Genomic DNA, 13,672 nt, shown 5'->3' with positions numbered 1-13,672 from the left:
AATTACATCCTGAGTTATTGTTTTTTCCCCTGTAACGTCTTGGGTGGGCTTGGTACAAAAGTTACATTATTCAGATGGACCTGAATTTTAATTCCAAAGAAATGTCTGTAATTTTCTGAAATATTTCATTGAATTTATTACAAGTTCCATATATTCTGTAGCTTGAGTTGACTATTATAGATTCATCTTTTATTTCCTTCATTTCCCTCAATTTCTCTGATATTTCATTTTCTGTAATTGAAAATATTTTTAAAAAATGGAATGAAATGAAAATGATAGCAATTCAGATGTATACACTGTAGACATGCAAAACTAGTTAGCTTGCCCTTTCTAATTCTAACCTTCTAAGTTTCATCTTTTCCCCTGCCCTTCCATAGCAGATATTTCATTCTTAGAGGAGCAAACTGAGTAGAGCTTACACCTAACCAGAAATTATCGAGACATTTAGTCATGTGTATGTAAGAGTAAGGCACAATTGATCTGATGATAATTCAAATGCTTTAAGACTAACTCATTTAGTGGGAACATGAATTCAATTCTGTCATTTATGCTTCAGTGTATTATGATCTCCATAACTGTTCATATGTGAAAAGCTTCTTATAATCCTTACTGCTCTGTTCTAAACCCTCAGTGGCAGAGAACACTGTCCCACCTTTTACAAATATGGGAACTAAATGAGTTATAAGGTGCTGAAGGAATGTATCATTAATCAGTGAGGCAAGAAAGCTGTAGAATATTGGCTTCTACCTGTTTTGTGACAAAAAGTGCCACGGTAATAAGTAAAGTCTTTCTGCTCATAGAGTGGGCCAATAACAAAGCATGTCACCTTTTGGACCAGGGTGTTTGCAAATCTACCCCTTATTCATCCATCCATTTATCAACATGTCTATATGACTTCACGCCTTCTCCCCAACCCTGTTTCTAGACCTAATTTCAGCCCTAAGCAGACCAGCAAAGTCAACTTGGGCAAGTCACTAAACCTTTTGCAAGTCAGACACCTACTCTACCATATATATTAGCCTTCCTCCTAGCCAGAACTACCTACTTCAGAACTCACCTCTGTCTTTTCCCTTTAATCTTTTTTTTTGGGGGGGGGATGTGTGTGAAAACTTTACTAGTAACAGATAAAAAGAGGAAGGAGGATCCTTTCATATTCTGTGGCTTTATGAATCAACCTAAAAGATAGAAGCTCTGGATATTTATGCCCCTTTATCCTTTAATTCTATCGCTTTGGGGTTATTATATGTTTTAAAAAAAACTTTAAAAGTAATGGGTATTTATTATTGTCCTATAAGCTCTTCTCCTATTGAACCATCCTTGAGTTTTTTATAGGCTCTTGTTGTCATGTTTTTAATCTTTGAGTTCTGAATTTGCAAAGAGACGTGCAGGGTGAGAGTCTACAAGACCTTGCTTCCCTAATGTGTCAGTCAAGTCATAGTCACCGGGATTGAATGTTAAAAGCAGATTTTTGGGTTCCTCCCCTGGCCGACCAAGTCAGAATCTCCACAAGAGAAATCTAGGAATCTGTGCTTTTAATATGTACCCCGGGTGTTGCTCAGGATCTGGCCATTGGGGGTACACTGCACTCAGAGCTGGCTTCTCGGTGGGTATGAATGTGATTCAGGCATCGCATTTGTGCTGCAGATAATTGTGTAGGGTGTATATCTGCATGTAAAGGGTGGGAGCAAAGCAAAGATTCTTGGTAATTCCTACTTCTGGCCTAAGAGAGCATTTAAAAATCTGAATGGAAAGAACTTTGACGTTCCATTTTCACACGATCAGACTTTATGACTATTTGCCTGGAAATCTTACTTTTCTGATAATAAGAGTCCCCCCTTATCCATGGTTTCGCTTTGCAGTGTCAGCTACCTGCAGGCAACTGCAATCCTAAAATATTAAATGGGAAATTCCAGATATAAACAGTTCCTAAGTTTTAAATTGCACGCCATTCTGTGTAGTGTGATGAAATCTGACCCTGTCCCACCACGAATGGGAATCATCCCTTTGTCCAGGGCATCCAAGCTGTCCACCCGTTAGTCACTTAGTACCCGTCTTGGTTATCAGATTGGTTACCAGAGAGAGACCACATTCACAGAAGTTTTATTACAGTATGTTGTTAATTGTTCTACTTTATTATTAGTTATTATTGTTAATTTCTAATTATGTCTGATTTATAAATTAAACTTTATCATAGGCATGTATGAATAGGAAAAGGGTCATGAAACATATCCCCCACAGATAAAGGGGGACTACAGTATACCTTTTTATATTATATCACAGAATTTTTAGAAGTTTTACATTCTCGTGAGTTTTTAATTCCGTTCGGGTAAACATCCAGTAAGTAAACTAATTTCTGAATTATAAACTGGACATAGATTTTATTGTGTTTTTAAAAAACAGGAAGACTAGAACCACTTTTTCGCATAATGATATTTTAATTTAAAAAAACTATTAAAATAACAACCAGTCTCCATTACTACATCTTAGAGCAACATTTTAAAGAATTATTCCAGATCTTTGGTATGAAAAGTGTGAGTCTCATTAATTCCCAATTGATTTCTCTGTTCAGTGGATATGATTGAACACTTACTATGTGCCAGGCCTCAATATCAAACATCATCTAATTTAATGTAATTTAACTGAGTGTCAGAGCCTTTTCATTCCCTCTTGGCAACTGTTAGCCAGCTGGGTCTTTAGTTACCTGATTTCAAACTTTCAGCGAAGGTCGTTTCACTACTGTGCTTCACTTTCCTTTTTTAAAGCAAGAAATAGAGAAAAAAATGTACTTGCGTTGAATTTACTTTAAAACATTAATAGTCTGTTGTTTATATATGTTATATTGTTATATTAATCCTAGCATGTTAGAATTATTACCCAAGTAATATTGCATGTCTATACATTCATTATAATATTCTTTTTTCCCCTTCCCTAATTTTTACATAAATTATATGAATGTATACATTGACATGTAAAGATGTGATGAGTCAATTTTTATACTTTTTGTGACAGCAATACGCCTTGGAGAGAGAAGTACATATTACAACATATATGTCCACCTCATGCCTGTGGCTGGGTGGAATGGACTGGAGTAAGGAGATACAAGTGGCAGGAAGGTGGCTAGGAGGTGGTCTCAGTGATTAGGCAAAAGCCTGAACATGGGGGTGACAGGATAGGAAGCCATTTCTGAAACATGAAGAACCAACTGGACTTTGACCTTTAGATGTAAAGTACAGAGGAAAGTGAGTCAAAGCTATTAAACTAGAGGACTGAACAAACAGTAAACCCTTTCCGGGAGTTACGACTATAGGGGAAGGAGGAGGGTTGGAGGTGGACAGAAAGGAAAAAGATGTGTTCATGTGTGGCTGGTTGAGTTTGATGTGGGAGGACCATTGGTGGTGATGTTACTAATCATTTGGGAAATTTAAAAATATTTTCAAGAGGTTTTCAAACAAAATTCTAGAGCCTTTCAGACATACTTACGTCCTTATTCACTTTCTTATGGGGCCTTACTTTTTCTGACTCATTCTTATTTTTGGCAACTTGAGGGGAAGATTATGTATAAATAATCACAGAATCAACTGTCCCTTTTTGAGGAGAAGTTTGTCCATATATGGTAAAATGCCCATTTTTGAAGATTTTATTCTTCTTTTCAAGTACTGTATGTGATTATTTTTATAATAGTTTTGCAAAGCTTGTTATAATTTGAGGATAACTGTAGTTTTCTCTTTATCATTAAAAAACCCTCTATTTAGATTACTGAATATAAGTAATTTTAACTATCAAAATTGCACATCCGTTTGCCTCAAGGTATTGTGGAAGCAGGCTTATTCTCATGGCTTTCTTCATTCATTTGTCTTTTCAGAACTTGATAGTCCAGAAGAGTTAGGGAAAAAGCGGATCTGCAGGATTATCACGAAGGATTTCCCCCAGTATTTTGCAGTAGTTTCACGGATTAAGCAGGAAAGCAACCAGATTGGTCCTGAAGGTGGAATTCTGAGCAGCACCACTGTGCCGCTGGTCCAGGCTTCTTTCCCTGAGGGCGCTTTGACCAAAAGAATCCGAGTGGGCCTCCAGGTAATGTTCACACAAGGTTCTCTTCCTGGGATCATACAGAGCAGCGGTTCTCAACCTGTGGGCCCGACCCCTTTGGTGGTCGAATGACCCTTTCACAGGGGTCGCCTAAGGCCATCCTGCAGATCAGATATTTACGTTACGATTCATAACAGTAGCAACATTACAGTTATGAAGTAGCAACGAAAATAATTTTATGGTTGGGTCACAACATGAGGAACTATATTTAAAGGGCCAGAAGGTTGAGAACCACTGATACGGAGGGTGGGGAGCATGTGCCACTCTGGGAACAACTGTCATAACTCTCAGTGGATTCCCGCTCATATTGCTGATGGAAGCATGAGGCCATTTGGGAGAATCATTAACCCATTTCAAATGAAAAGCATTAATTAAAAATTAGCTTAGTGGCTTATGAAATAAGTTACATATTTTAGGGTCTTTCCATATAAAAGTATCACCTCGTTTCTTATGAGAAATCGCTTTTTTTTAAACCATAGGTTATTGGTCTCAGTATGTGGAGCAACAGAAGCACCAAAGGGTCCATGGACCATTAAAGAAACAACCCATATTTGACTTGGTTTATGACATGCCACATCATAAAAACCAGCAGTAGTGAAACTTGCAAGCTTTCAAATTTTGGTTTAAGTAAAATCGTAAATGCAGGGCTTTATCCAAACCAGTTGGAACTTGTTTGGGTTTGGAAAACTGACTGGAAATCTTGGCAACGGAGGTCTTTCACGTATTTCAGTTAGGCCGAACCAGTACTTAACCGGTATTTTTTTTTTTTTCTTACTAAGGAAAATAGCCTGAAATAACTTAATTTGTGTTGTTAATTAATAGAGTATTTAAAATATTTAACTGGCAGTTGCCTCTCATGCCCAAGGAGTTGGGTTTTTAGAGCTGAGCACTCTAAGTCCTGGGAAGGCCTTCAGTAAACACCTCACTAAAGAGACCACCTTACATTCCACTGGCATGAGGTGCCCTTCAGCTCTCTCCCATATAAATATTCAGTAGCAAAGAGACCAAAAGGAAGAATTTCAGTTTGGAAGAATAGATCTGAAATCCTTTGCAATCATGATTTTTTTCCTTTTTGTTACCATTCTGAAAAACCTCAATTTTTACATGGGCGCAAAATTGCCTTTGTCATGTTTTACTGAATGTCCCACATAGGTTTTAAATATATTGGACACGGTATTTGTTGTCTGTTAGTTTAGATTAGACTAGGATGCTTCTCTGCTGTGAGACTGGATTCCCTCTCTGTCACACAAGCCCATGCTGCCTGTTACGTTGGGGCAACATTTGGGCTGACGGGTTCCTGCTACAGTGTTGGGTTATTTGGGGTTTGTTTTGTTTGTTTGTTGTTGTTTTACGCCTTCTTGAAATAATGCGAATGCATGAAGAAAAAAACATTTATTGCTTGTGTGTTTTTGGTTATTTCCTCTTCACTTAAAAAGTCAACTTTTTAATGAGATTTTAAAAAAATGGCCACTTTCACTTAAGGTTCTTTTTTTGACTCTAGGCTCAGCCTGTTCCAGATGAAATTGTGAAAAAGATCCTTGGAAACAAAGCAACGTTTAGCCCAATTGTCACTGTGGAACCAAGAAGAAGGAAATTCCATAAACCGATCACAATGACCATCCCGGTGCCCCCGCCCTCGGGAGAAGGCGTATCCAACGGGTACAAGGGGGACGCCACACCCAATCTGCGCCTTCTCTGTAGCATTACAGGTTTGGTTATGTTGTTGCTGTACTTGCTGTTGATGCTAGCATTTGTAGTGATTCTGTAAGAAAACAAAGCCTTTGAAATGTCCATGCCAACGTTATAAGAGAAAAAAAAAGAATAAAACATTTTTACTTGTCCATCACCTCATTTCTATTATCCCTCCAATAATTTCTTTAAGATGTGGATAGCATTTAAAATTAACATTTTTCCTACTAAATTTCATATTAACAATAGCGCCCTCTTAAGGTGACTGAGATATTATTGCATCTGCTGGGGCATCTAGGTGATCTGTCGGTGACCTAGACAGAGGTGGTGGACCTAGCAACACCCTTTAGACTGCAGGAAACTGAAGGACTTTGGGAGTACATGAGAAGCACCTGGAATCCAGAGCTCAATTCCTCATTTCATCAACCTAATGTGATTTTTAACTGAAAAAAACAAGATTAAGATAGACTGGGTTTTTTTGTTTTTAAGAATAATTTTAATGGCTGATTCACCCTTAGTCCCTGGTAAATTATAGGATTCAGCTAGTACAAATAAACTGCTTCTTAACTTTCTTGATGGTTACTGCCTTCTTAAACATTAAAAAAAATAATAGATTGTCTATCTGAAACAATAAATCTTGTCACTTATAAAGTACACTTGTAAAATCCACTTATAGATTGGTTATCCCAATTTCAAGCCATTCTTTAATACCCAAACAGAAAAGTAATTTTTAAAAAACTGAATAATATCTTACAAGGAAGTCACAATAAGCCTGTAAATGGATAAAAGGAGAGTCGAGAATAAAACCTTTAGTACATGTCATTAATTGAAAGTGTTGAAGTTTTGCAAGCTACTGGCAAACTGTGAAGAACAGGATAATGATGCAAATATTAGAAGGAGCATGTCTGTTAATAAAGTTGCCATATCTGCTGCTGTTCTCTTAGGGGGCACCTCACCGGCTCAGTGGGAAGACATCACAGGAACTACTCCTTTGACATTTATAAAGGATTGTGTCTCTTTTACAACCAATGTTTCAGCCAGGTATGGAAATAAAGGATTCCAAAAAGCAATAAGGAATTAGTTTTATTAGCTTTTGGAAAATAAAAATTGTTGTGCTCAATGCCAGTGTGGTTATTTTTTACAGTTATGATAGTTAAGTTGGATCTAACTTAGAAATTTAAAATTCACTGTGATAAGTCATTTAGCCCAGTTTTCGTAGGAAGCTATAAGGTACTAGACTGGATTCTTCTAGTAAAATTTTTTAGCAACTTTAATTTATAAATACTGATAGTTTTCTCTCATAAAATTCATGCTCCTTCCAATTGTAAAGTTATAGATTAAAAACTCTTAAAACAGGAGTAGAAAGGCAGTCTTACCATATATGGGTATGTGTTAGAGGGAAACAAGAATTTTATGGGAAAGAAAGAGAACGAGAATCTTAGCATTTTCTCTGTTTGATAAGCAGCAAACATCCTGCCATTTGTTTAGATGAACAAGTCAATGTTTTAATTTAGTTCCCTTTATACTCTGATTTATTTAATGGTGAATTTTTTTTAAGATTTGGCATTTAAGTCACTTCATTTCCATACTTACATTTTGTTCTGTTTTGGTTTGTCTTTGTTTTTATCAGATTTTGGCTTGCAGACTGCCATCAAGTTTTAGAAACTGTGGGGTTAGCCACGCAACTGTACAGAGAATTAATATGTGTTCCATATATGGCCAAGTTTGTTGTTTTTGCCAAAATGAATGATCCTGTAGAATCCTCCCTGCGGTGTTTCTGCATGACAGATGACAAAGTGGACAAAACTTTAGAGCAGCAAGAGAATTTTGAGGAAGTTGCAAGAAGCAAAGATATTGAGGTACCTTGTTCAGAACAAGTTCATTCAATTATATCCCCCAGACACGAAGTTTTATTTTGAGACCATAATAGTGCTCACTATAAATATCAAGTATATTATTGATTCTAGCTTTTGTTTTAAAAATACAACATAGATTCATTCTCAAATTATTTTAAATGTTGTCAAGGTTCTCTTAGTTGGTTAAAAAAATAGCACTAATGAATCTGAGTCATGGTTTCCATTTTCCTGTAGCTACTTGAATTATCTTATTTTTATGGTCACTGTCTATACACAATACCATGATTTTGCTTTTTCAAACCCAGATATCAGATAAGAGTAAAAAAACTGGAACAAGTTTTCAAATACTATCTGAACAATACTATCTGATTGATGTCAGATACTTTCTAAAACGTGTTTAAAGTTGCTAGAATAGAAATATATGATTTTGTCTTATACGAGTCCATAATACAGTTTCCAGTCACAATTATTGAATTGTGAGCCCAAACAGTTAATTTTGTGGCAAATAGGACTATAGAAGTAATGCCCTAATAAGGAGACAAATGTGACATAGAAACATGTCATTCAGTTAATGTTAATGTGACTTAAAATCTCAAAATTCTTTTAATTAAAGTTACTATTAAATTATGTATTTCTTTTACTCTAAAAGGTTCTGGAAGGGAAACCTATTTATGTTGATTGTTATGGAAATCTGGCTCCACTGACCAAAGGAGGACAGCAACTTGTGTTTAACTTTTATGCTTTCAAAGAAAATAGACTGCCATTTTCCATCAAGGTAAGTCCTCATCAGCAGCGATTCTGTGAATGTCCTAATCACTTATTCTGTTTGAAATATTCCACCAAACTTGAAGTCATAGGAACAAGGTCAGATTTTGTCTTGGTTCTACCTAAGTGTACTTTCCAGATAGGAAAGCTTTATAATTAGTTTTAAAAGTCCTTCCCTTTCCAACAGCTAAATAGTCAAGCAAATGTTTGTGAGACCAAACACTCTAGTATCATAAAATGCCTCCTAACTAGTTATTGCTCAGTAATCACATCATGGGTGAAAGTGGAAGTCAGAACTCAAGCTTCACCTTCATTTCTGACCTTCTTGGAGAAGCTTTTTCCCCAGAGAACAGAAGGATACAGGACGATGATTTTACTGTCATTATTATTTGCTGTTATTCGTGTTGCTAAGACTGAGGATTTGGGAAAAAGAAATTATGAGACAGGAAGAAAATGCATGGAACCCAGACACAACAATCCTCTGTTTAGACTTGGAACAGGACATTCCTAAATCTTGCTGAGTTTAAATGTGACCACCTCAGTGGCCATGTAATTGTTATCATCTTTTCTCTTTATTTTCCTGCCTCTTGAAGGTCTCCATAAAATAAACATGCTTGGCTCTTATAAAGACAGGATTCCTTAGAAAAGTCTATTTCTACAACTGTCAGCTACATAACTTCTTAAATTCTTCTAGATTAGAGACACCAGCCAAGAGCCCTGTGGTCGCCTGTCTTTTCTGAAAGAACCAAAGACAACAAAAGGACTGCCTCAGACAGCTGTCTGCAACTTAAACATCACTCTGCCAGCACATAAAAAGGTATCTTTTGGTATTGGTTTATTTTCACTTTCTTTCCCTGGTCTTGAAGAAGTGGGCCATTGGTATGCGATTAAGGAATGCTATGTAACATGATTAAAGCTCTTGGAACTCAAGTTCTATTGGTCTCTGTGTAGACTAAGTCTCGTTACTGTGGTGTCAGATTCTTATGGTTTGTATGATGGAGTCCTCTGTTTATTGCTTCTGCTTCTGCTGGTAGTTCATAGATTTTTATGATTAAAGGGCATCACACATTAATTTGCCATGGGTAGACTGTTCTTGATACATTTTGTTGGCTTCTTTTAATTTGCCTTCTAAATCAGCTTGCATTTTGTGCTCCTACTGAGTCCTTTTCATATCCTGATATTCTTTTCTGCTGTCCATTATAATATTCCTTGTCTCTGCAATGCATCTTGGAACGAAAAGGAGACAGAGTCAGATCAAGATGATGAGGTAATATGAACACTTCTGCTTTTACTCTATCAGAGATAGAATAGAAATTGAATCTGTACAAAAGAAGTTGCAGCAGGCCAAAGTATGGGAAACGTATTGTTTTTTTTTTTAGCTTAAGTGAGTAAAGGGTATATATTTTTCTTAAAGAATAGTTCATTCTTCATCCACATATGCATAAGAGTATATTCAGTAAAATCATAATCCAAATAATAATTTAAAAAGTTGAACTCAAGTCCTTTAAACATTTTTAAATGTAATTGGCATGTATCAAAATCTACATTTTCACCTAGTATCAACTGTGTTATAACTTTTAAATCAAGATCATGGGTAATATATGAAATTTTATTATATGAATCAACCTATGTTTTACATAATATAAAATATATGCTCAATGTCTATTGATAAATATTTTATATTCTACTAAAAGAGCCATTTTTAAGGATATAGTTATTCAAGTTATCTCCTAATATTTCTCCAAGTTAGATGATAATTGGATTTTTAAAACTCACACCTCCATAATTATAGAATCAGCAACCTTAAGACTCAGTAACATTCCTAATGAAACCATTAACCTGTTTTTAATCTTCTCATCAATACTTTCTGCCTGTTAACACACTGAAACAACAGCAGTAATCAGAATAAGAAACTTTTGTGTGCCTTTTTTCCTGGAATGTACTCACATTGTGATATATGTGTTTTAAGGCCTATTTAATTGGGGAAAATTTACTGTTCAGCATCAGAAGTCTCTGTAACTCTCGTCTTTTATCTGTAGTTCCCTGTAGTCTGCTGTGTTGGTGCTCATATATTTGCTAAATGATGGCTATTTGTTTGAGACATTGAGTGGGTTTTTAGAATCACATTTTAATGAGGAGATTCCATATGAAGAAAAAATAAGGATAAACAAGATATCAACATAACATCCTACAAAATGTTTCTAAACCATGAAACGTCACAAAAATGTTGGACACAGTCTTTGTTTTTCCTTTTCAGGCCGAGAAAGCAGATAAACGACAGAGCTTTGCGTCTTTAGCTTTACGTAAGCGCTACAGCTACTTGACTGAGCCTGGAATGAGTGAGTTTTCTAACACATTTATTAATTTATGCAGATTTTTATAAGAAGAGACATTTTTTCTATACAGTCAGAATTTGGGGGTCATTTGAAAACCCAATGGCAAAAGAAAAATTGCCTGCAAGAAAACTTTACCATGAAAATCTAAGTAACACCATGAGATCTAAGGAATATATTGTACACAGTTGAAGATATGAGGCATAAACACCCCTAGGTCATAGCTTCAAAACAGGTTTTTAAAAGCCATTAACCATTTTTATTACTTAAAACACCTATCTTAAAAAACCATGGTTTCACTTTGTTAACTATGCTAGGAGATCATGTTGAACCGATGCTGTTTTAAATCTATGCTCAAAAGAGAAAATATTTAATGTATGTGGGATGGTAGAAAAAGATGAGAAAGTAACTTTAGTTGTCATCTCATTTTTCTTTATCTACATAGGTCATTATGTCTTAGTCCTGCCTCTTTTTCTGCCCACTTTGAAAGAATGGTATTTTCCTACCTTCTTGAGGTAGCATGTGTTTACTGTCTTTCTTTTCCCCCCTTCTCTGTCTTTCTCCCTCCCCAGTCCTTTATTATGTTCTAAAGGCTGGTCTTCACTAGACTGGTTAGACTCTTCTCAGTGACTGTTTTGGTTCATTGTTAACTGGTTTAAAAGTATCAAGGTATAGATTCATTCAATCATATTCATTTTCTCCCTCTCTCTTTGCCTCCCCTCCCCTCATCCACATGGTTATCACCTGTGTTGATCACTGCAGCCCTTAATATAACCCCTCCACCAATAGGAACTAAGGGTGTGAGAACTGCACTGTGTTTGATTGATGTAGTGGTGCCACTTTAAACATTAGAGAAAGATTTATACAAAAAAAATATTTCCAAATTAGTGAATAATTTCTAGCTGTTTCTCAACTCACATGACTTGAGTTTAGGAAAGACTGAAAATTTGTCAGTGAGAGCCACAACTTCGGTTTTTCCCACCTTCTCTGAAATGAACTCCCATTGTGCTACAATGCAGCAAAGATGTGTATGTAACTAGATGATTTTTTCAGTAACTAAATCTCCTGGGTGGACGTCTTTGTTGGAATACTGTTTTGCCGACACACCCCCCCACCCCCACCCCGCTGCTAAGACCCTCACTGCGTAGCTGGTTGGGACTCCCAGGCCATAGCCTTAAGCTCCATGGACCAGCTACTTTAGGACAGAAGTACTCTGGGCAGGCCAGCTCACATCTGATTCTGGTCCCTAAGGTATTGGTTGTGGCAAATATGAGTTGTAAGGTCAGGCATATGCTAAGTGAATTTAATTTTTCCAATTTATGAAAGTATTGCTACTCTTTGGTTAGTGTCAATTAAGGTGTATGTAGGTTATCTTCCTTGAGTTTTGATTGAAGAACAAGGATGTTTTTCTTTTATGAAAGAGAGCAGAATGGTGGTGAACAGAGGAATGGAAAGGAGTTTTAAGGAGCTAAGGAAAAGTCATGGCCCTGAATTGGTGTTAGAACTCCAGGTGAATGCAGGCTTTTCTCTCACTACCTGTCCTTTCTAACTGTAAATCCCCCCTCCCCACCCCCACAAAAAAAAATTCTGGTGTAATTCAGTGCCTGACCTCCAGAAATTGCCTTTGTTATAAAGGGAACCACAAAATATGTGTCATTAAAGCACAACATGTAATTGAACAGTAAGTTGGCTGCTTGTGCGAGGAATGAAACCATAGAGGTTTTTCAGAAGACTTCTTTGTTTGATGAGCCAGCCTTCAGTGGTAAAGGAGAGGTGCTTCACCAGTTTTGGGTAGTTACAAAGATAAATTCTCTTGAGCCATGGCATTGGACTGAGCCCTGATCACTGAATTGAAGGAATCCCCAAACCCTTCATTTGTAGTGTGGTATTTCTAACAGAGTTAATCAATATTATATTGAGAATTATGGCTAGGAGAAGTAATGAGTAGGTGAGTTTTTCCTTAGTTCTTCCACTTTTCCTTAGAATAATATGCCAGTCTAGAAAAGAATATGTTCTGAATGTTTGAATTTAAATGTACACTAGGAATGAAAACCTTCACCCTTGTGGGAGTAGCTGCTGATCCAAGGACTGGATTATAGCAATGGCAGGAGCATAGCCTGAAGAGGGAGCATAAAGATGAAGCAGATTCTCATTTCCTCTTCGCGGTTCACTCTTGTTCTGAACCAGTGCAGTCACTCTGACATACACATTACCCTTGGCAGGCATTCCTAATCTCTGTGACCAGCTCAGTTTGTTAGAATTGTAGAAGTAGAGAGGACTAAGTGTGTGTTTGCTCTCCCCCGGCGAGTGTGCTTACCTCATTTGTGTGTTTCTTGTCCCATTGCCAGCAGAATGCTGGTAGTAAATCCATCTTTGCTAGTGGTAGGTCTGCCTCATGGCTGCTCCAGTGTTTGGAGTATCCATGAGTCCCATGAATATTCTGGGAAGGGATCTTTGTCATTGACATCCATATACAAAAAAATACTGTATTCCACTGTAGATAGTTAAATATGGGGTGTTAAAAATATGAATGTGCTTTTTTAGATTTTCCCCATGATACCTTTTGAGAATTAAAAGTATGACATATTATGAAAAAACATGAGATAAAATGTGTGCTTTAATCCATAATGACGACAACACCAAACATGGATATGTTTAGTTGCAGATGTATTTTTACTATGCAGTATTAAATATTTTCCTAAAATCTCAAAAGGTACCAAGACTTCACATCTCATGGAAAAAGTGTACTCTTCTTTCTCAATGCTCTTGTGAAAGTATTTTTAAAGTTTATATATTGTGCATACTATGGCATAAAAATTGTATTACTTCATTGGCTTGTTTGCCATGATATATTGCGCATGATAAAATGTTTTGTTGCTTTGCTTGCTTTATGGTAACCATGAACCATATTTTGGTTTTTTTTCTTCTCCCTTTTATGTG

The 13,672-nt window shown here is 36.5% G+C and overlaps 1 protein-coding gene across 4 annotated transcripts in view; it reads left to right on the top strand.

Annotated features, from left to right (window-relative positions):
- ANK3 (ankyrin 3, node of Ranvier (ankyrin G)) overlaps window positions 1-13,672 on the top strand; it is a 198,408-nt gene that overhangs the window by 147,040 nt on the left and 37,696 nt on the right. For all 4 annotated transcript variants that reach the window (XM_015571812.1, XM_015571814.1, XM_015571813.1 and 1 more), the window contains 7 exons: window positions 3,863-4,074; window positions 5,591-5,798; window positions 6,723-6,819; window positions 7,409-7,637; window positions 8,284-8,409; window positions 9,094-9,216; window positions 10,657-10,738. In XM_015571812.1, coding sequence (XP_015427298.1) covers window positions 3,863-4,074; window positions 5,591-5,798; window positions 6,723-6,819; window positions 7,409-7,637; window positions 8,284-8,409; window positions 9,094-9,216; window positions 10,657-10,738 — 1,077 coding nt within the window. The remainder of the gene's footprint in view (window positions 1-3,862; window positions 4,075-5,590; window positions 5,799-6,722; window positions 6,820-7,408; window positions 7,638-8,283; window positions 8,410-9,093; window positions 9,217-10,656; window positions 10,739-13,672) is intronic.

Source organism: Myotis davidii, unplaced genomic scaffold (assembly GCF_000327345.1).
Source record: "Myotis davidii unplaced genomic scaffold, ASM32734v1 scaffold1187, whole genome shotgun sequence".
In the NCBI taxonomy this organism is placed as follows: domain Eukaryota; kingdom Metazoa; phylum Chordata; class Mammalia; order Chiroptera; family Vespertilionidae; genus Myotis; species Myotis davidii.
This window is presented reverse-complemented; position numbering and strand designations above follow the sequence as displayed.